Source organism: Apis cerana, linkage group LG12 (genome assembly GCF_029169275.1).
Source record: "Apis cerana isolate GH-2021 linkage group LG12, AcerK_1.0, whole genome shotgun sequence".
In the NCBI taxonomy this organism is placed as follows: domain Eukaryota; kingdom Metazoa; phylum Arthropoda; class Insecta; order Hymenoptera; family Apidae; genus Apis; species Apis cerana.
This window is the reverse complement of record NC_083863.1, coordinates 10635862-10660204: the sequence shown is the minus strand read 5'-3', so window position 1 is coordinate 10660204 and position 24343 is coordinate 10635862. Positions and strand designations below refer to the sequence as shown.

General features: G+C 46.0%; 1 protein-coding gene across 2 annotated transcripts in view; it reads right to left on the bottom strand.

Annotated features, from left to right (window-relative positions):
- The window catches only part of LOC108003717 (amyloid beta A4 precursor protein-binding family B member 1-interacting protein), a 114173-nt gene that overhangs the window by 60348 nt on the left and 29482 nt on the right, over positions 1 to 24343 (bottom strand). The window contains exon 3 of one of the 2 annotated variants that reach the window (XM_062083161.1): positions 1897 to 12717. In XM_062083161.1, coding sequence (XP_061939145.1) covers positions 1897 to 2076 — 180 coding nt within the window. In that variant the 5' untranslated portion in view covers positions 2077 to 12717. The remainder of the gene's footprint in view (positions 1 to 1896; positions 12718 to 24343) is intronic. The other variant, XM_062083162.1, reaches the window with a different exon arrangement.

Genomic DNA, 24343 nt, shown 5'->3' with positions numbered 1-24343 from the left:
AGATCGCGGACAACTGGAACGACAAATTTTCACGCCGTATTACACTTTGGTGTTTTTACGAACAATCAGAATCTAACGTTTCTCCTAACGATCGATCTCGATATGTGCACAATCTCTATCGCGTTGTTACGCATAAGAAGTAGCGAGAAAAATCGTTCTTCGATCCAGAGTTATTTCATAAAACAGGAAAGAGAAATGGCAATGCGTGGAAACAACGCTCGGATTAATAGCTCGAGCCGGGGGCGAACGATACCTGGACAAAGGGAGCCGAGGTGGTCGGTCCCCGGGAGCGCGGGCAAAGATTTGTTCCAGTAAAAAAGACTCATCCGGCGAAGAATCCCGGTTTTACAGCGTTAGAAAGGCCGATCCAGATCGCGTCCCCTCGACGTCATCCCTTTCTCGGGTAATTCTCTCAAGTGGACAAAGAAAGAGGACGGCTCGCTTTCTCATTATCTTAAAAACTCTTCTCCGCGATGTTCCACGACACAAACCAAACCTTCTCCTAACGATCTCCTCCCCGTTTCGCTATCCGTCCAGATTGGGCCCGCGGATTCTGTCCCGGCGACGAAAAGCCCTCGAGAATCCGTCCGGAAAAAGAGGTCGGGACGACAAAGGATTTCTAATGGAAGACCGAGCAGCACCCGGAGGAGGCCTTATAAGGCCAACATCTCGAGAAGGTGGCTCGCGTGCTTCCTTCTGCTCTCTCTCTTTCCCTCTCACGAGTATCTCGTGGCGACTTCTGCGAGCGGTCGCAGGCGCCTCTGTGGCCGGATTTAGACCGTAAAAGAAAGACCGAGGAGGAGTTTCGGAAAGGCGAGGACAAAGAGGATGATCGTGACCGGCCCCCCTCGATCCACCGATCGATACCATCCAACGTGTCCCCAACGTGATCGGGGGAATTCGTTCTTGGAAGAATGTGTCGAATCTCTGCACGATGCCTCCATTTTCGTTATATGCTCCTAGATAAGTTAATCTCGAGCCTCGAATTTCCTCTTCTGAGGGGCAAATTTTCGTATTAGTTTAATTATTGTACTTTTAGATCGGCTTCAGACGCGGTAATGGAAGAACATGTTGTTGCGATTAAATTGCACAATTAAACAGGTGTCTCCTGTAACTGGCGGCAAAACAGGTGCAACAAGATATTAAAATCGCATCAAGAGGGTATTATCCTAGTCGCGCGATTAGCCGAATCGAGAAATCGATCCTCGCCATCCTGCTTTCGAATCCGCTCCGAGCGCGGACGCTGTTCGGTGTCGTAAATTATGCAACGCCCGCTGGACTGTATCATCGCGTGCATACGGCACGAAGCATTCGGATTCGCGTGTTCGAAAGACGATTGGAGAGTCGTCGAGGAAGAATCGATTGGGCCGGCTCCCCCTCGTTACGGGGCAAAATGTGCCGCACGATCGAATTTTTCGTTTCGCTCTTCGAGAGAATCAGGGGAATCGAGTAAATTTGAAACTTTTTCGCGAGCGACAGAATTATTCTTGAAACACGACGAGCTTTATATTAGACGAGATGTTTTTGAGCGGTGATTTTACTAAATTTATCTAATCTTCTCGGGGATTAGCAGCTGCGTTACATGGTCGAAATCGTTTGTCCGTGTTCAAACAGCTGCTTCGAAACGCGAATACAAATTACATTCGGTAATAACGAAATTATTATCGAAATCGATTTTCTCGATCGATCGATATTCGACGTGAGAAGGAAAGGAGAAGACGGAAAACGAGATAAGGTCGATCTTTCTCGTTCTTTGTTTCGATCTCTCGAGCCGGAAAGGACAACGAAACGGCAATCGGCCATATCTCTTTTCTCGAGAGTCCTTGGCCGATATCGCGATATTTATCGCGAGGACAGGAAAATACGTAAACCGCTGCGAGATCGTTTATGGCTTACCATGTGCAGAAGATCCCTGAGATGAGGGGAACGAGCCGCCACCCTCGAGGACTTTGTTCTCCGGACCGTGACCAGGCTACCTTCCTTCGCCGACAGGATTCTAGGCATCGTGTTCGATCTCACCAATCGATACTCATCCCCTGGATGCCTTCTCTTCTTCCTGAACGTGCCGCACAACATGTTCCTTACGCGTTCGCGTACTCCTTTATATTCGTTTATACAACACGAGAAGAAATGCAGAGAGAGAGAGAGAGAGAAGAAAAGAAAAAAGTAGGTAAAATAATCACTGGTCGAGGACTATCATCGATCCTTTAATTCGTAATAAAATCCGTTTTCACCGAGAAGAATCCTTCGCCTTTCGAGACAATTCTCCCGGGACACGAACCGTTCACCTCCTCCGCCTCTGGCAACTGTCTCAACGGGTTCTTAACGCCTGTGCCGCAGCGAACTGGTCCTCGAACGAATTCACGCTCCCTTCAACCGGTCGCGAACGCGTTGACTGTTACGCTCCTGGGATTCCTACGTTCCATCCGCACGGCCACGTTCACACGGAGAGATACACACCGGGAAACCGAATATTTTTTCTCGCTCGCTACACCAGCATGGCGCCGCGCACGGATTCCTGCATCTATTTAACTCCGGCTCCGCTCCGCGGCTTAACCTCAACCCTCTTCTCGCCTCTTTTACTTCTCTTCCTCTGCTCCTCTGAATCGTCCTCCCTCCGCTTTCGGCATCTCTTTGCACCCACTCTCTCTCTCTCTCTCCCTTCCTCTCTTCTCCTCCGTCAACCTCTCCCACTCTATCACGGCACCCACGTACTAATTAACAGCCAACGACGCGTACGCGACGTGCACGTCCCGCTCCACGAGCGATTGTGACGCGGGATCGAGGTGATCGACCGGTAAAAGGAACTGGTCGGATCGGATCTCCGGGATCGGGCCGTGGCGATCGTTCGCTGGCACGCGCTTTTAAAACGGTAGGCCTCGTCGCGACGCTCGTCCCGACTTCGATCGATTCATCCTCTGGAAAGACGTTGGCCACGGGATCGAGGCTTCCCCCGTTCGCCTCTTCTTCGCTTCTCGAGCTCGGGAGATGTTCTCTTCTTTCCTTTTTTCCTTTACGACAACTCCGGATTCGGCGATTCCCTCCGCGAGCGAACGAGAGGATTCGTATCGAGAGCGGCTGCGACGTGGTTCACCAGCCGCTGTCGCGGATCGGTAGTTGGTTAATTAACGGAAATCTCAGGCAGCTCGAGTCGCAGTGAGAGCCGAGAGTCGACTGAAGGCATAAGGCTCCGGTTGTGGTCGTCGAAGGAACCCCACCACGTTGATTTCAACAACACCCGGCACCCAGCCCGACCGGACGACCTGGTCGCGTGGCGCTCGGCACAGATACGCAGTGTTTCTCAAAATCCTCTCCTTTTCGTTCCTCCCGTACCCTCGATCCCCCAACACCGATCTGTAACCGTATTTCGAAACCGCCTCTTTTTCAACTTTTGTAAACACGTAAGAAACGTCGCTTCTTCTACCAACTTTTTTTCTTCTTCTTCTTCTTCTTCTTCGGCCTATTTTCGAAATACATTTTCGCGCAACGTTAAACGATTCTTTATTCGATTTTATCTTACGGAAAAAAAATTTTAGAAATGATTGATTTTATTTCTTTTTTTTTTTGATTCGTTATGTCAGCCAAGTTCAAAGTTCTTTCTTCTTCTTTCGGTAGAGGATACACGGCTCGTTCCACTTCCTTTGGGAACATGTGTTGCATAACAGAACGGTCCGTAGGAGGCACACCTATAGATGAGATAACTTTGAAGGACTCGTTCTATGCGATACAAGATAAAAAAGACGAGGAAGTATCACGATCCGGGTGACCCAGTTCGAGCTCTTGAATTTCAGAATCGTCGTTCCATCGTCGTTCCAAGGATCTATTGTGGCGACCGTCGCGCACGATTCAATTTTTCAATCATGCATTTTCAACATCACGCACAAATTCAACTTGTAAACTTTTAAATCCTCTCCCTCCCTTCTTCTTTTTCTTTCCAATAACATTTATCGCGAATAAATATTTCCCTCGAAATTAATCATGCCAAACGTCGTACTCGAACGAATGTAGGTTAACGTTGATACAACCGATACCACTGTACATCTGTCAGCCTTGCGTAATCTTGTTGAATATCGTTATTGATTTCAGCGTTCGAGCGTTCGCTTTTTTTTTACACTCCTGAATATCTGTGGTTTCGAAACCGAAGAGACGGCCGTTTCTCGCGTATTATTTCTGTATTTGTACTTCCTACCTCCGAAGATCGCCGGAAATCGACCGTTTCCTCGAAGATTCTTCGAATCGCTTCGTTCGACACGTCATCTCCGCATTAATTTTCTACATACATGACTCTATTCCATCGCACGCTCTCGTTTTTCTTTTGCACGTGAACCAATTAGTCCTCTAGATTTAGTTAAACGAGACTTCTACTCCTCGCAGATAATAAAAAATCTACCGTCGTATAAATAACTTTCGGAATAAACAAAAGGAATCGAGCGAAATTCGAGACTGATATCGTAAATTAAGGAAAGTATCCTTCCAGCACGCGTCGTGTAACCCCGTACCAGGTAACTAGCACCGTTCCTTCCAGCCAAATAACGAGGCAACGAGTGTCGATCGTTCGAACGGTTTACCTCGATTCTTCTCCTGCAATTTTTCAACCGTAAAGGGTTGACCACCATCGCGCCTTGGCGACTCACCATCGCTAATAAAACGACCCAGTGTCCAGTGAATTTGCATCAGAATCGGAATAATAACAACGAAGCGGGACACGCGACGAGGGTGTTTCGCGTCCCTCCGCGTAATTTTCATCGTGAGTCATCGCGACTCCTATTGGAAACAGAAACGGCAGTGGCCGCCATCTTGAATTCAGCAGTGTAAATCTGATCGAACGCGCGGTTAGGGCTAATTGAATTTCAGCCGCTGGAAACCGAAGAGGTGTTCAATTTTAATTATCGGATAGGATTATCGGATCGGAGCTGGCCACTTTCCTGTGTTTCGAGGAGCGTCGTGTTAATTAATCCATTAATCCAGGTCTTGAACAATCGGTCTTGAAGCGACCGGTGGAAACTTCTAAATTGAGTTTTCAGCGTAACGAAGCCGGGGAGGGGGGAGGTGGGTCGAGGAGGTGGTCGTTGCACTTTCTTCGACTCTGCTAAAAGGTAAATCGGGTAGCTATTGGTGAGACGCGATAAAGAGAACAATAGAAGGTCAGCCAGCTTGTTGAAGAATGAAAGTTGAAATATACTTCTGCATTACTTTCCATGCTATGTATCCTTTTTGTTTTATATGCGCACATATATATATTTTTCAACGTTTGAAATGAATTATTACTACTTCTCATTCGACGAATCGCAATTCACTTTCTCGGGGGAACAATCGTGCAAGAGACAGCGTTGGCTCTCCGTTCGTAAGGGAATCGTAAAGATGGATTCGAAAGGATCGAGCATTCCGAATAATCTCTCAGAATAATTAAAATCGGTAGCTTCGAAAATCTGATCTAAGGAGGCTGGTTACCCACTTTTCTAAAATCACAGGGGAGAGGAGGTGCAGCAATTATGAGAAAACGAGGCCGTGATTGTTCGTTCTTAATTGTCATTGGTAATTGCAGCTTCTCTTCTTAACCGTGACGATTGTTACGGCAACGATTGTTAGGATTCGTAATGACGAGTATTGGAACGAGTGCGCGGAACTAATTGCGCCGAGTGATGATTCATCGTAAATTTTAAAAAGTTCGATTCGACTCGATTCCGTGCAACACGGTATTGAAATTAAAGTTTCGAGCGAGATAACGTGTATATACTTTTTCGATGTATACGTCATCGCCAGTGATTAAAGCGATCGCTTTAAAAACATCGCTTTCGAGGATCGAGGTGAGAAATTTGAGAATCTCTGAGTTGGTGCAGGTTTTACCTGAGGGATATACGCATGCGCCGCGACCGACAGATGTTTCCTCCTCGCCAACTGTTGCACACCGCTGCGACGAGAGGCGAGGCTGCATCTGATTTACCAAAGAAAGAAAGAAGGAAAGAAAGAAAAGGAAGGAAGGAAAGAAGAAGAAGAAGACGAGAGAAGAAAGGAGGAAAAATCCATCTTTCTGTCACTCCTTTGCTCCGCTTTATCCACTCCTTGGAGTCCTTGGGAGCAGAGAGAGAAAGAAAGAGCGAGGCTCTCTTCGTCGAATCGATAAAAAAAGGATCCCAACACCCGCGCAGGAGGGTGGACCATCCCTATTTAAAAGAACGCAACCCTTATGTCGTTAAACCTCTCGATCGACCCTGGCGATAAACGAGTTGGTACGGAGACAAGACCTAACCCAACACTGCCGGCCAAAAACTTTCAAGATTTATCACGCGTCCAATTTATCCCCCTACTTTCGATCCTTCGATGCTTTTACCGTCCGTCCATCGTCCATAATTTCTCCCAGACCCCTTTACGAGACGGTTGAGCGTACGTCGAGATTATACAACGTAAGTCGATCTCCTCGATCAAGTGAAAAACAAAAGAAAAAAAAAAAGGTGAGAAACTTCCTTCTCCATCCTTCATCCTTCTTCAAAAACTTCCTACTTTCCCCTTGTTAACCTCGTTCGAAGTCGATAGAAACGATAGACGGATTTAATTAAAATTACGCGTAATCCAGCGCGCCGAAAGTTTGGACCGATCAAAAGCGAGAGATATTGGAGGAGCACTCGGAGGAGACTCGTCTCGAAGTCCCTCGGGACGAAGGAGGAACGGAATGGAGGAGACGAGAGGAGGACAGGTTTGGAGGACTCGTTAGAAGTTGCCACGTCGGCAGACAGCATCATCGGTATCGGAACGAGTCACGAACCACCTGCCTCTGTCCGTCGTCTCTCGCCCTTGCGCGATTCGCGTTACGACCGCTCGTACAGATTTATCGCGCACGGAATATCGAGTGGCGAGGGTATCCGGCGGTCCTTATTACGGCTTATTAAGCGGCAGTAAACCGCATATCCATGATCCAGGAACCGGTCACGAGCGAGAAGCAAATCTCCGGTATCACCTGCCTTCCTCTCCCTCTCTCCTTTCCTCCTTTTCCCCCCTCCCCTTTTCTCCGTCGCGAGTTGGCTACTAGCTATTTCAAGAAAGAAGGAAAAGGAAAAAGACTATTCGTCCCCCTTCATATAGATTTTCTTCCGAGCGGATGGAGAGATGGATTGATCGCTTTCACGAGAAACAAAATATTCAGGTTGTCGACGAGTTTATTGCCGGGCCCGTTATCATAAGGTAACAGAGCTGCTCGATGACCCGTTATGTATGAGAAACACGTAGTAGCAACGTGTACATCGGTATCGTAAAAGTTTCTCCTCTAGATTTTTATTTTTATTTTTTTATTTTTTTTCTAGAACGCGGCGAAAGTAGAAGACATTTTTGAAGAAATCGAGAATTGAATGAAAATATGTATTGTATATTAGAAGGAATTTTTTTTCGATTTAAACGAAAACGAGCGACAATAAGAACCGGATTTAAAACGCATCCTCTTCTCGCGCATTGCCTCTCACTTGCATTACCAATTACGTTACACGATACAACCTACTTCCATTTATAGCGCATACACGTATACGTAATCTCACGAGCAGATCCATGAAACCGATAGTGACAAACGTAAGCGCAAACTCGTCGTATCACCTCCTCGGATCTCACGAAAAAAAAAAAAGAACCTCCTCGTCATAACTCGATCCAATACCTGCCAAAGCATGCACACGCGTCTTATCGATGATCGGATTTTCGCCAAGATTTTGCTAATTCTGGCGTGTAATCCCGTTCGATACGTGCATATATATATATATATATATAGATCATCGACGATGTTCAACTCCCACCTTTTCATCCCGGACACCTTTTCCCTTCCTCCTTGCCTCGTGCTGGACCTTCCATCCCCCTCGGCCGTATTCTTCTCGCTCGTAAAAGATCCTGTTCCTGTTGGTCGACCGTGTGCCACGTCCGAATCTCGGCCTTCGTCGAGGGGGAGGCGATTGCTTAACGACGCCAACCACCTGCCCCGGTGAAGAGGAACACGTGCTGCAGCTACGAGGCAGCTGCAACCCAAACGACGACGTATACGCGCAGGAGACGGGACAGGCTTCCCCTATTCCCGAGGTGTTGAGAGTGTTTGGGCCTCGGGGATACAGATATCCGAGGATGAGCGCGCGCCTCGCTTCTCGAACCTTCCTCCTCGATTGCTCGTTTCTACGTTAGAGGAGGATTGGTAGACAATTGGTTTGACTCGACAAAAATATCGACAACAAGCTTCGAATTCAAAATGTTGCATCCTAATTTAACGGATAATTTAACGTAGTTCTTGGGATTTTTAATAAGGTAGGGAGATAGAGAATTTCGACGGTAGTAATTCCAGTTTGCTTCGGAACAGATCTGGAAAAAGATTAGGAGAGGAGCGCAACAGATGGTGGACGCGTGACTGATGATGCTAGATACGAGTTTTCCTTTCGTTTTCCTTTCCTGTCGATTCGTATTCTTCTTCCATTTGAAAATTTTCGTATCAGGGAAATTGGTTCAGTTACTTTATCCGCGATTAGTAAATTATCACTAGTCTATTTTCGACTTTGTCTTGCACGAGGCCACTGTGCCGTAGACAAAGAATAAGTTCATTCATCGCCTCTTATCCCAAGTTGAAGAAAAATATTCCAAGTGGCATTGATTTCGCGTGATCGAGGCGAAGTGATAACGATTCGGTCGAGGAAAACAGAAGCTTGTTCGAGAGGATCGGTTTACGAGAGGGTACGAGGGAAGCAGAGGAAGAAGCAGCTGCCTCTGGGCACGTGGATCGAACAGCTACCTGACCTATTCCGTTCGCTATTTCGTCTTCTTTTTCCACGATTTTTCTTCCTGTTCCTTTCACGCACGACACGGGACGAAAATTAACAAAGAGAATCTATCGTTTCGAAAACCAGGTGTACACCACCGGCGATGCTCCAACTTGTTCTTTTCAATTTTCGATAATGGACAATCGTGCACCATTTATATTTCGTTAACGAGCTTTTCGAGTTGAGAAGAATCGTTTTTATTCTCACCAACCGATATTGAAAAATTGTAGTTCCTTTTTCCATCAAACATTTTTTTAGCGCGGGCTTCGAAATTTATCCGGTTTCTCGTTTCATGTTCGATATAAATTAAATCAATTCGATTAATTTCCTACTGAGAAATATCCCTTCCCCGAGAGAGAGAGCGGTTCTAAGAAATTTTTCGTTCATCAATGAAATCATAGGGAATTACAACCGGATATAGTAATATCGACGGACAAAGGTTCTCGTCGATTAACAATGCTAAGAAGAGCCGCACGGATGCGGATACAACGAAGCCCGCATACTAATAGCCGCCGGAAGTCCTCCGACATTTGTCTATTTTACGCTGCACGTATATAATACCTCGTCGTTTCGTATAACGCGATTCTTGCCTTTATTATGTCAAGGACTGAACCAACGTCGAAGGACAATTGCGAATGTAATTATTTCTAATTAATGATCCATTACGAGCGCATAAGAATGCATACGACGAGGAACAACAATCGTGTACGTTAATAGGAATAATCCGAGATCTGAGAAATATGATAATTGATTTCTCGAAAATCAATCGAATAAATTTTACTACGTCGAAGGGATGATATTAAACAAATTTAAAATTTTTTAAATAGATCCGTTCAAAATTTAGGATATTGTAAAAAAAAGATATTACTATCGTTTTAAAATTAATTTAAATATCTTTAGTATTTTTTTAGTGACGTCTCTCGCTCAACTCGCTGCATTCGCGCCACGCGTATTTGAATTCCGAAGGTTGTGAACGTAACTTTGAAACTTTACTGGTGATGGATAAAACAGGGAACTGCATCAAGTCGGTAATATACTCGACGAAGATAATTCGATACACGCGAATCAAATTCGAGCTTAAAATATTAGATCGCGCTGAAAGGAAAGGAAAATTGTAAATCGTAAGATAAATTTCCTTCAAAAAAGGAAATGTTTCGTTAAATAATCTTTCTCTATCTTTGTTACGTTTAAAAAATTAAATTAATTAGAAGCAAACATGCGAGGAGATACGTCCCGATATATCTCGCCACGATGCAGATATTAATATTTTCATTGAAAATGTTTATTCAACGTAACGACACGATAAAAGTGAATAATAATGAGAGAGAAAAGTCTAATCTTTTTCTCAACGATAAATGTAACAACAATGTTATCTGGTGTATGCCAATTAAGAATTGTATTCATCATCAAGAGGACAAATTAACATCGTTGCAGTTTCATCTGCATTCTCGGAATTCAATTGTGCAATTCGCCGCTCTAGAGAGAAATCTTATACGTGACGTGTAACAAAACCACGGAGCGAGAGATAGAACCATTGTCCACCGTATATAATTCGGTTTAACCGTCTCTACAATTTCGATTTACCGAGAAGAAACGCGAATGAAAAAAAAAAAAAAGACACGATATTTTCCAAATAATAATCGTTCTCGCAAATTTTAGAATACAATTTTAGTATACAGAAAAGCAAAACGGTTTCAACGATTCGACTATTAATCAAAGAAACGAAGAGAGCAAGCGACAATATCGAGCCGTTGACCGACTCCGTTGATCGATCGAGCTGATATCCGAGGAGAAAAGTATGTTGAAAAAAAAATAAGGAAAAAATCTTTGCCTCGCCGAGATTTCTAACGATAGAATCGCGTGTACTCCAATATTTGCGAATAGGCCCCGTCGAGGTCACCGACCACCACGCTGCAACGTATCCATTCCGCGTTGGCAGGTTATCGATCCGTGCACAGGCGCCTTGACCGACCTCCGATGCATCGCCAAGTGCAAGTGCAAAAGCTCTCTCACCTTTCCGCTCTCGGACAGGAAGGATCCGGCGCGCGCATCGCGCTAGACAGATAATCGAACACCTTCCCGTACGTACGCACGAATTCTCGTCGAGCGTTTGCTGCACGCGCAACGCTATCTTTCCTTAACTTTACGCGATTGATACACGTTCGTTGATATCTCTTCTTTTTTTTTTTTACAAGCTTTCGATATTTTTTTTTTTTTCCACGTTATCTACGTAGAGCAGCACGTAAGAAAGTCGAACCGTCATTATTGCGGATATGCGCACGAAACACGAACGGACTTGATTAAATTGACGCCTCGACATACTTTCCTGCACTTTCGATCGGACTATTTGTTTCGTTCGATAACGTTGCTTTCATTGTCTAAACTTTCACCGATATTAGGTCGTTGATTTTCGACGAAATTGTTACTCCTTGTTTATACATAACAATTGTGGAAATTTTTTTGTATGTAATTTTAATTGTATTTTATAATCGGCCGTTCAAAAAAGTTAACGAATACAATCCCAATTCTGCTAATGCCTTAATCATATTCCGAACAGTTGACGCAGGGTTATAATTAATTAATCTTGTAACATCGAAACCCGAACGGTTAATGCACATGTCACGCTAGACGCACTTTACGCTGCTCCATTACGTTTCATTATCATTTTATCCGCCCCCCCTAATCCCCTAGTCCCTGGTACAACTTATATGCTCGTTTACCCTTACGCGCAAAATCCCGCCACGTTATTTAACCTTCCGATAAGAGGGTAAATTCGGTAAATTCGAAGAATGACCGAGAGTAAAAGCATCATCGATATCGATTTCCCTCCGGCGGCGGTTCCAAGTCCAAGTACAAGCACGGAAATTGTTTCGGTCATTGGCCGCTACTTGAAAACGTTTAATCCATCCTCTGTGTAGCGAACTCTTCCACCGCGCGTCATCGCCTTCGAGACACGGTCGAGCGGTTCTCTCTCTTTCCTACTGCTGATTCTCACGCGTCGTTTACTCCGACCAAATTCCCCCTAATTTCCACGTTAAATTATTTTAATCACGCGCGATGATCTTCGAGCTGCGAATTTTTTTCGAGCACGATGAATTACTTGGAAAAAGGGGTTCCGATCGGAGTTTCCTCCACTTTTTTACGGATTAAACGAATAATTCGAAGAAAATAAGAAGGAAAGAACGATGCAAAGAGCGGGGCGGAGATGGAAATGGTTGGAAAGTCGGGGAACGAAGTTGGTCGGGCAAAGTTCGAGTCGCGATCGCGTCAATTGTCGACAATTTGTCGCTCTGCGGCCTTCGTTGTACTCTCGAGAACTTGGAGCCGCTCGGTCGGTTATCGACCACGCGGTGAAGATCGATTCGTCGCGCTCAAAGAACGAGATTGAAATCTCGTTTTCATTGCGCCTATGAGACTTGTATCCACGCCCGTGTGGATACGTAGTCGAGAGGCCCGTGTAAGCTTCGCTTCGAATTCAAGGGAACGAGCTTCTCCAAGTAGAAACTAGAAAATGGAAAAGTTAGAAACTTGGCCTTTCGTAGAAGTAGAAACGACCACTCGTTTTCTTTTCCCTTCGTCACGACCGGCCCTACCGACGAATTATTTAGATTACACGTCAATTGACACCAATTGACCGGCGTGCTTCGACCACAATGTGAACCAGCCGAGGCGAAGGCAAACTATTCCCCACATCGATCTTCGTGACCATCGACATTTCGTCAAATCTTAATCTTTTCCACGATTGAGTAGCGATCATCGCGCAATTAGCAAGACAAAAACTCACCACGGTCAGGCTGTCCAACTCGCCGAGCCATTCGTTCAAAAGTTGTTCCGGGTCTGTCTCGTTGTCGCTGTCCTCGCCTTCCTCCTCGTACCGCTCCATGATGTCCGTGTCCTTAATCCAGCTTACGACCGTAATCTACGCGACTCTCCTTATCCTCTGCAAACACACAAACCCGATTTAATTCCAAATTTGATCAAACGTTACGGCAAGTTTGAACGAAACGTGTTCCGGAAACCTTCCTCTCCGAAAGCTTCTTACTTTCCTGCGCCGTACACACATACGCTGTGTCCCCTGATAATGGAAACGGATGCATTTCAGCCAATAATTCTCAGCTAAAACCACTCCACTCGCGCGAAAGAAGCCCTTTACACCACCTTCGCTCTCATTGAACGGCGCAACGACACTCGGCGCGATACAATCGAAACCGCTTTGTCGAACGAAAGAAACGGGATTGGACGATTGGGGAGCGGGACTCGAAATGGAATTCGAACCCCTGATTTCGCACCACCCCTCGAAAATCCCCGCTAATGGGCCCTGCTGTGCGCAAATTGCACCGATGAGCGACAGCCGTCCGGACGCGGATACATTATGAAACGCGACTCGTCTCGCAGAAGATACGTCGCATAATGCAGGGGGATACGCTGGAGGAGAGTCGAATTCGAGAGCATCGAGGCGATTTTTTTCAGTTTCACACTTTTGCCAGTTTCGTAATTAAACGGTGAGACGAAATTTTCCAGCGATCGGAGCAGTGTGAATACGGGGAGTGGAAAGTGAAGGTAGACGCGCGGTCGTGTCCCACTTTAGGACGAGGCAGGCATGAAAAATGAAATACGAAGGAAGCGAGCTGGGAAGCCGGTAGCGAAGGCATAAATGCGTGACGCTGACACACGCCTACCAAAGGCAAACATTGAAAAAAACAGGTTGTGGCGCCCAGAAGAGGAGCGTGACGCACTCGTCCCTCGTTAGTCACCGTCTTCCTAGGGGCACGACAACACGAGCTCCACGAGGAAAGAAAACTTGGTAAAGAAAAGTTGTTGAACTCCGGCCAAGTGGTTCATTGCCAAACTTAGCTCGTCGCCAACGTTCGAGGAACACTCTTCCCTTTTACCCTTCCCTTTCACTGGCAGACGAAAATCGCGCGCGAAAATCGACACCTTCGAGAATCGACCCACTTTCGAGCAGGCAGCGAGAAACGGCTTAACACACTTAGATTTTAGAACTGGTGGAAACAACGCGTGCCCGTTTTCACGGCAATCGCAGAGGAAATTGTCCGAGTTTCTTCCTCGTCCTCGAACAAAGAGAAACAAAGAGAAGAATCGAGTTTTAACGCGAATCGATGCAACGAATGAATCAACGTGACGCCGCATCGATGCGACAATTCGACTCTCGTTGAAATCTCGCGCAAATCCTGTCAACAAAATATACCTGTATGCTTCGTTACGTCATGATACGTGCGATCACGATCCACCGTCTCGCGTCGCGCGACACGTGCCACGACGTATTTGCAATAAAAAATACGGCTGATTTTTCTGAATATTTACCATCGAAATTCGTGGGAAAGAATACGTCGTGCGAATTGTCTAAACGATGCGGGGCAAAGTGTCGAAAGAGAAAAAGGGGAAGAAGAAGAGAGAAAAAATCTCTCTCTCTTTCTCTCTGCGTTGAAGAACGGTTGGTGGAAATTTGCGCGCGAAAGGGTTTTCAACGAATTTCCCGGCAGTATTGCAAATAACGCGTTTCACGATGACGAACGAAAGGGAAGAGCGGGGTGTTGGCGCGTCTCGTGACTCGGTGGTTCGCGCGTGATAATAAACACCGGAAGCAGGGAGGAAAAATGCCAGCAGGGAAAAAAACTTTCTTGTGTGGACGAGGATCAAAGTGTAGCTCGTTGCGAACGAGCGTGCAATCTCGGAGGGGAGGGGAGGAGAGGGGGGGAAAACTCAAAGCTTGGTCGTCGACATGTTCGTGGAAACGTGAAACCGGGTAGTACACATATCTCGCAAACCTTATCCATTTCGGCGAAAAATAAGTATAGAAAACGCGGTAGCGTTTTGTTACTCGTTTGCCTCATATTTTTCAACCGTCCAAGTGGCAGAGCTCTGTTCGTTCGAACCGGGAAAGAATTTTAAGCTCGCCAGAGTGGAAAATACAAAGAATTTCTTTAGAATGCGACTCCCCTCTCCTCGAGCTTTGCGCGAATTTCTTCTCGGGACGATGATTTTATCTCCAAGCGAGAAAAAAACATTCGAATTCGAACACAAAAGATTGGAGCGAGAATCGTCGCGTCGAGGATAGGCTTTTAAGAAGGTTTTTTACGATTGTATATATATATATATATATCTCGTAGATTCAATATCAATAATTTTATTTCAATCTGGTGTTTTTTAAAATTTCTTGATAATGCGTGTTATTTGCTGGAGACAAAAGACGAGGAAGAAATCTCATCCTGTTAATACCGTCCAGTTTGAACAGAACAATTTGCAATAAAAAGTCAATGAACAACAACTACTCCATCTTCATTCTTCGAAGAAACGTATCCCCGAGAAATTCACGTCTCGGTTCATCGCTGACTAACTGTACGCCTTTTTTACGAGGTATTATAGCAACAAGGTCAGCGAGTCAGCGTCACGGCAATCAATTTCTTCCGCTTTAAGGAGCTACACGTCCGATGCAAATCGTGTCTTCTTTCGTCAAACATCTTCGATAAACGTCGCTCCAACGAATCTGACGAATCTTTCTAAAAACTCGTCGTCTAAAATTCCCGTTTCTTTCGCTGGAACGGAACTTGATCACGGCCGCGCGCTCGAAAAAAGAATATCTCCAACGGGATATTTCGATCGGATGGACGACAACGGGCCATCTCTCCTCTCCGCCGCGAGCATGGAAACGGACGAGAGTTTGTTTTTTTTCCGCCGTTCTTCACCTTCTAAACGACCACTTCAGACATCGATCGCGAAGGTGGGGCTCGTTAGCCGCGAAGTGACACCAAACTCGAGCCAAGCGAGGCTCCAAACTTCCAAGCCTGTGTTTAATTCTTAATTGGCGGCGCGCAAAATTCCACCGATCTTCATCGATTAAACTAAATTTACTCAAAGTGATAACGTATCCTCCTCGAGTGAAGTTGCAACGGCGTACAAGTTTGGAATGGCAAGGTAAGGTAAAACCGATTGGATTATTTCTAACCACTTCAACTATATATATATATATAAACTAATCCAATTATATCTTATGCGAATTATACAGTAAGAACTGTACCGATTATCTCCAACAATAACAATTACAATTACAAATTCGCACGCGATAAATTCGATCGACAATGAACGTTAAGCGTACCGTTGGTCGGTATAGGGGACAGATATTTCCCGTTCGACGAGACGAACGTAAATCTCGAGCGAATCGAGAGAACGCGTCGTCGTGTACGGATATGCAAAGTTGGCGCGGAATAGCGGCGAATTAACCGCAGAAATCGATTTACTTGGGGCGGGGTTAAGTAACATTTTATGTAGGCTCGTTTCGCGGAGAGGCCGCGTTTAAAAGCTCGATTGTAAATCAAGCGGAAGAGAGCCCACGCCGTGTGCCCTTCCCGCTTCTCTAATTAACGACCGATTAACGGAGTCGTGATAAATTCTTACTCCTTGCGGAGGACGCGCACCGCCAACTGTCGTTTCGTAATCGACGGGAGGCGGTCGATATGGCTGGTTTACTCGCGCAAGTAAGACGCGATTCCGACGACGTACGAAAGGAATCGAGTCTTTCGCCTCGCTTAATCGCGAAAACTCGTCGCTGAATACTCGATTCGACGCACGAGGCAACGACGGAGCAAGAATTTTTGCGCGATATCCGTCCTCTGTTCGTTCGAAAACAGGGGAAAGGAGGGGGAGGAGAAGGGTTTGGGTGAAATTGGCGAAAAACGGGTCGGAATTTATCGGACCTCGTGGCGCAATTACTTGAAATACCACGAACGATCCGAACGATCTACGGAATCCGTTTGCAAAGCGAATGACAAATGGATCTGACGTAATTCACCGAGACGATCGCCGCTCATTGAGATTCCGTCCTGGTCGCCTTCTTCGCTCGCTTTTGTCTCTGAAATTTTCCGCGTTACGTAAACAAAACTGTTAAAAGGGCAATCGTCCGGGAATTTCAATCCGTCCCCGAAATATCGGGCAAATCGACCGATCGAATCCGACGAATTAGTAAAAAAAAAAAAATGTACGCGAAACAATGGAAATCTGCGGCGAGAAATGCGTCACCGTTGCACGCGGATACGAATCCAAGATCAGAGTTCGCCACGAACAGCGACGATCCTGCATTTTTTGATAATTCGATGAATCACGCGATACGGTCAGCGATGCAGACGTATCGCTGTGCACAGCGAAGTAAGTCGATATAACGCTAAATCGTCCACGAGTTAAAACGAGACCTTGCGCGATCCACGGTTTTACGTAACGCGGCTTAGAGAAGAGAAAAGAAAGGAGAAGAGGTGGGATATATTTTCTTCGCGCACAGATGCGCGACTCTGTCATCGATAAATATAAGCGCGTCGTTACGTTACGCGTAAAGAGGGGGGGTGTTTCTCGCGTTCGGTAGCTATGGATATATCGTGCGAGGAATGAAAAATTAATTTCTAGCCTCTTTGTAGCCTGTTTCAATACTTTATACGCGACCTATTAGACCTTACGTTAAATACGAATATTAAACGTGCACGGAAAGAAAACGCGCAGTTTTTCTCCCTCTCTCTCTCTCGACATCGTATTGTTTCGTTATCGAGAATATACCGATGATGGGTCGGATAATTTGCAATAAAGTATCGGCAAAATTGAATTCAACGCGAAACTCTTCGACTTTTCCCTTTCGACCCGTTCGCTTCACGATATTCTTCCCTCGCGCAACGTTCAAACGTTGAAAGCAACGCGTTAATAAAAAAGAAGGAAAAGGAAAAAACTAATAATTGAAGCATACACTCGAGAGCGCGATATTAGAACCGCTTTCCTTTTTTACCGCGAAAAAAGAAAAAGAAAAATAACTCCCACGCGACCTTTCGCTATCGAGTTGTTTTTTCGCGCCACACCGTGTCGCGTTTAATATTCAGAGGGGAGGGGGGTATCCACGTAGATAGCATCGTCGTATTTCAACCGAGGCTTGCTCGCCAATCGTAAATAACCAAAGTCTCGAATAACAAATTGCACGTTGCAACAAAATTTAATTTACAACCGGTGTGCGTCGGCAATAAGCCTCGATTTTCTTCCGTTCGGTTCGAAGCGTATCTCCATTGAAACGAGGATTATCGAGAGGCGGTTCTCTTCACGCGCCTTCCCGTCAGAACGGAACGCTATTGCATTCCACGACGAGTGCGTGCAATCCTGAGTCGCAGGACGTTGGTAATTACAGACACCGGAATGAGAGAAACGAGTTTATCGCAAAGCTGCCGTGGGTGTCCTTGCAAGGTTTTATTATACGACTCGGGTGTCGTAGAACGGCCGATCGCGAGTATTTTATCAACACGCGCGCGTAGTGTAAATTTTCTGCTCGTTACGTTACGGTATCGCGATATCAGAGATACGCGAAAGGGAATGTTAAAACAATCGTTATCGAAGCGAGGCGACGAAGGAATGCGTCATAGCTGCTGCTGCTGCTGCTGTTGCCCTTGTCCTCGAATTAACCCGGTTACGCGCAAGCGGAATTTTCGCAAAAAGTCGATTCGATGAATGCCGTCGAGTCGTATATCGTGTGTGTATATATATATATATATATACGAAGAGGAAGGAAAGAATCGCTCCTTGCAAGGTTTTGTCGCGAAACCATTCGGTGAAATCGTGCGACGCATAGAACGGAACATAGGCCGAGAGATATCGATTGCCCGATTAATAATGTAACGACCTGGCGAGGGAGGCTTACTACTACATCCAGTGGTTCGTTATGTAAGTATTATACTTGGTTTTTCGAAGAAGAAACGGCATCGATTTAAAATCGGCGAAGAAAAAGTGCAGGTGGAAAGAATATTCGAGTTTTTTTTTTAAATTCGAAATGTATCGACGAAACGCACGTCGAGAAGATGTTTCTCCGTTTATTTTTTTAGTTGTGCATATACATGACGTATGGCACGTCAAACGGAATGATGAAACTTCAAAGGAAAAAAAATCGTATTCGAAGGGACTAATTTAATAGGAGGGGTAGAGGCGGCCGATGCGCCTTTCGGGTACACGAAATATGAACGGCTTTCTGGCTCGAACATGCCTCCTAGGCATAACAGTGTTAAAATACGATTTAATAGCCTCCTCTTCTTGTTCCGTGAAATTTAACGCAACACAATATCAATTATGGAAATGCACGTTTCGACTATATAATAATCATTTTACGCTTATGGAACTTAATTTATTTTCCGACGTTTTGCGTCTTCGTGCATACATATATATATATATATTCCGGCAACGCTTCGAATTTTCTAAACGGTCTAAACAAAGATTTTCCAGGACAAAGCAGAAAGCAGCATGCTTGTTGAAAGCCGCGCATCGTTTCATTACGCGGCGCGAAAACACGCGACGTTATCGATTTTCGTGTCTCATCCTCCTGCATCCAAATGCGTTTCGATGAACGGTATTCGCTCGGCGAAACGAGATTTTCGAAAGCTATTTCTGCCAAACCGAAATAAAACTTTAAAAGTGGTCCTCAAAATGTTGAAATACGCGTTTTAAAATTGTTCTGAAAAATCCCGCGTATCCTCTCTCTTATTTTAATGAATGCGACACATACCGCAAAACCCGTCAAAGCGTTTCCACGCGAAAGCAAACACGACGATATCGAGTGCGTGTTGCTTTTTAATTTAATCTCTCTCTCTCTCTCTCTCTGCTCGAAATACGCATCGCAACGCGTAACGATCTAATTTCCACTCTCCTTCAACTTTTCAAACTTTCAAATTATAAAATTTCACGCCAACTCGTTAATTCGCCTAGAAAGTCCGTCCACTTTTGCTCTCCTTTTGTTTTTCAACTCTTCCCACTCCTTTTCTCCACCCCACTTGGGTCGAAAATAGATCGAAATCAAGGATCGAGCGAGGAGGATCGAAGAACCCCATTTGATCGACGTTTCCCTTTCGTAGACGTAAAATCGACTTTCTCCAAATAAGAAGCGGCACCGGTAACGAACGATTACACCGGCGATCGGTAATTACCTCGGTAGCTCGGAATCGTTTGTTCGACATGTGTTCCTGCATCGCTCGTTCGCGCGAAACTTGATCGTGCGTGAAGCCGCCAATTTACACGGTATTCAGTGGCAAGTATCCCGTTTCAACGAAGAGTTACTCGCGAAGAAATCGATCCGCCCAGGGAAGGAAGGAGGCAGAAAATCGCTCGAGACGCATCACGGTCACGGTCGAGACCGGATCATCCCCGGCCGAGAATTCCTCGAGACGCCGCCCTTTTCGAAAATTTCGTTTGGAGCGACAAGAGAAGGAAAGAAACACCTTCGACTATCCGCTTCCAATCGGATCGGTTAAAATCTAATTAAGGACGACGATTCGCGAAAGGAGAACGGAACGAGGATAATCCAATGAATACGGGGAGGGAGGAGAGAAAATCAAAGAGCAATGATTTCTCTCGTGGCCGAGTCTCGAGGCAAGAGTGTAGCGAACCGATCGGTTTCGATCTTCCGGCCCCGTTTCTAACGTGTGTCGTGCACACGCACGCCCGGTGACCGCAAACTCGAAATCCATCGGATCAACGAGACGACAGCATTGATCGCTGTTAACGTCCACTTCGCTTTGACGAGCAATTGGCCGTGATTGACGCAGAGAGAGAGAGATTACGTCCAGATATCTCGCGCCATCTCCCAAGGAAATTTGCTCTTCGTGTCGAAAAATAAGCCTGGCCTGTTTACTCGACAAAACTCGAGAGAGATATCCGGGAGATAATCCTGATGTATGCACGCGATCCGGGAAAAGTTAGGAGAAAGGCAAGGTCCGAATCCTTCCCTCCGTGTTTACCAGGATTCCGCTTCCTTAAATCGCCATATTTGCGATTCGTTCCGCATCCCGGCAAGGTAATCCGAAGCCCGATACCGACGGGAGATCGATGGTTGGAAGGCATCCACCAACGTGTGCGTGCAGCCTCGACGTTTCGACCGGCAAATAAAGTCAACCGATATCGATTCCTATCGATCTCAGCATCCGCGTACGCACACGCTCGCATTTATTATACGCGTAGATTGAATTGCACGCGTGCCCACCTGGCATCGATATTATTATTCCCACACGCTGACAACGGCGCCCTTTCAAATCTCTTGTATCGTGACTTCCCTTCTTCTCTTTTCTTTTTTTTTTTTTTTCTTTCCAGAAGCGTAGAAAAACGAATCATCGATCCGAGCCCCGCGCTTGGATATCTCGTTTTATCGAAACGGCTAGATACGGTTGTTAGATCGATCTAGGTTGGAACGATAAGTCCAAACCGCGTGGAAATTCCCTTCAACAAGGAGCGTTGGCAAACAAGCCTGAATCGCGTCCATTGGGAGAATTTCAAGCTTGTTTGTCCTCGGTTTTCTTGCCTCCCTCTAAGAGGGAGCGGATAACGAGAGACGAATCCATCCTTCACGGAGGATATATATCGACGAGGCGAGGGGGGAGGGACGGATGAAAGCGATACAAGAGCGTTCCAAGCCTTCCCCTCCTGGATTACTTGGACAACTTCCGTGTGAAACATGAAACGAAGACGGAGGTTTAATAATTGCGATCGCGTTGTGCGTGCCGCGATAGCGGGGTTAGAAAAGTGAAAAGAGAAAACGAGGTTCGAAACTAATCTCGCCGTCTCTCGGGGGATGCGACCACCCGATTCTCCGTCGATCCTACGATTTTACCCACAATTTACTCTTCCTTCCTCGCTCCAATCGCTCGCACGCTTTTTCCCTTCGAAGGGCCGCAAAGCTGCGACAAAAGATCGTCCGCGGAGTCGCGTTCCGGGTGAAAGTTTCGCCCGATGAAAAGACGAGGCGAGGTTCACGGTGGGTGGTTATAACGGTAATAAGCTGCGATTTCAAGAGTTAATTTACTTTTCGTAATCCATGTGAACCGTTCTCGCGGGGAATCCGTCGGAGGAGAAGTATTCGGTCGGAAAGTGTCAAGTTTGGAAGCGAGGTTAAAAATCGTTGAAAAATCGGGTAGAAAGATAGTAAAAAAAAGTAGATGGACGAATCGATTCCAGCCATTTTTCGTTCCCAACGATTCCGCAAACGGATTATCACCACTTCTTGTATACCTGTATATATATATATACATATATATATTTATACTTTATAAATTTATCACGCGTTTTCGAATTTAAATCGCGTTTCAAACCACTTTGACGATTCGTTTCATGGATGTTCATAATTTTCCCGGGTCGTTTTACGCCAAAGCCCACGATTCCGTCGTAAATATAAAGCGATACATCGATAAAAACGATTATTCGAGGCATGGCAGGCCTCGAGATTTCGACGGGTTCTCGATCGAGTCGGGCCCCGGAATATATATCGCGATCTCCGATCTGCCCACGTGGCGGACGTCAACGTCTCAATAAGAAGGCACAAGTTGGCGATGCGTGGCCCGACCAGCGTAAGCCGGTAAAAATAAACGAAAGGAAAGGAACCGGGGCCATTCCGCACAACCATTTCTGGCCGAGATGCGACGCGAGAACGCAGCTACTCGTTCGAATAAACGGTCGTGTACGTTGCCCGTGGCGATACTAAATATAATAACACCTCTTCGATTTCGTGCCACGTTCGAACAGCTACCGCCGTACGTGTTTACCAACGAGAATCGGACGATTGCCATTTGCTCGAGACGTCGTCCAATAGTAAATAAACACGAGGGGGGAAGAGACGCGTGACCGAATTTTGCGCGATTCAATTCTAACAGCGGTTAAATCGATTCGAATAATTCTCTCTACGTTGGCGGATCCTTTCGTAATCTCGTTCTTTTCTCCTCTTTTTTCCCCCCTTTCGTTCGAATAAATCGTTCCAATATCCATTCTCTCGGATACACACGATTCGAAACGTGAATTATAACGGATCGAATCGCGGAGAGATAGCTTGCCCGCTGATCGATGTTCCTTCCAAGGAAAAGATAGGATAATTTTATTTTTGAGAATAACGAAATCGACCGGACGGTGTTAAACCGATCCGAGCGCAGCTGTCGTTTATAATTCGAGCGGCCATTGTCGCGCGAAATTCCGCGCGATCGCCTCGTTAAAATATTTGCCTACGCGCCGAACGGAGGAATCGAGTTTTCATCGACAGAGACATCGCGACCCGATCGAGTCATCCGTTAGCGTCACTCGGAATCCTCCGACCGCTCATAATATCCGACATCGAACGATCGTCACGCGATGCACGAGCATCCGTCAACGAAACTCGAGTCGTCGCGAGCCACGGACATCGATCATCGATCTAACGAACCACGGATGTTTCTCGTCCCGTCCTTTTACACGCTCACGAATTTACATCCGCTCGACAAAAATTATCAAAGCGACCAAACACGCAGCTCCATCTCTATTTATACCACTCGAATAGTCCCCCTCCCCTTCCTCCCACGGTCGATCCGTCGATTACGAACCGGATACGCATGTGTCCCGTGTTTCTTCTTCCCCCTTTCTTCTTTTTCTTTTCTTTTTTTCCACCAGACACCAGTTCGAGTACATAAGACTCGAACGTTGTCGGATCCTCCCTTACGCGCGCCGCCTGCTGGGTCGCTGACTCGAGCGCCGAAAACAAGAGGAAAAAGAGGAGCGCGACCGGGTTATGAATGGAAATATGTTTTTAACGGTTCCAAAGTTGGCATCGTCGCTCCGTCTGGCGTTCGAGGGCCATCCCCTGTCTCTCGCGCTCTCTCTGTCTGTACCGAGCCACCCAGTCATTACAAAGGGAAACGAGTAATTTGAATAAATCAAACCACGTTTAATCACGCTCCCGCGTAACCCGTGGTCTCGTTTATTCCGCTCATCTTCCCTTTTTCCACTTACAATCCACCGGGATTATAGGAGGAGATATCACGAGATCTTGTTATCTTCTTCGACAAATTTCGCAACATTCCACCATCCTTGTCGTTCCCTTTGTGTATATATATAAGCCTCCTTTCTCTCTCGAGATCATCCTCCGTGGAGGTTAAACGCATCGACGAAAGGCGTTTCGAGGTCCTTTCTTCGAGGATCGAATCTAACGCGAAATTCTATTCCCAGGAAAACGAGTCTCTCGCTTCCCCCTTTCTATCTACGAAACGAATTCGTGGTACGAAGCGCAACGTTAACAGAATGTCCGAACAGAAGAGGAGTAAACAGGAAGGTGGGGAAATTTTCATTCATCGCGCCTCGTTATTTTGCCGCGTGGTCGAACGGATCGCGTTCCAAAATTCGTTCACGAGGAGGAGGAGATGGACGATCCACGTTTTTCGATGTAGAAGCTAAGGGGAATTTTGCGCGCAATCTCATTCAACTTTCCCTGCTGGGTTGATAAGCCCATGTATCCAGCGAATGAATGCCCCGACTGTTCCACAATAACGCGTGTACACCATGCTCGAGGTGACGTCAAATATCGTCGGCCGTATCGCGTCTCGTATTTTTGTCGCGAATAACGTTTGAAAGAAGACGAGCATCCTGTTTCGCGTATTCGATTTCATATTCCGCGCCATCTTTCTTTCCCTCCTCCTTCGATATAATCGGTTGGGACGAAATCGTTTTATTCACGATTCTCAGCTACCTTTATCCAGTTTTTAATTAAGTTCATATCTCTCCCCTTCCACGCACGTTGCGCCTGCCGATCC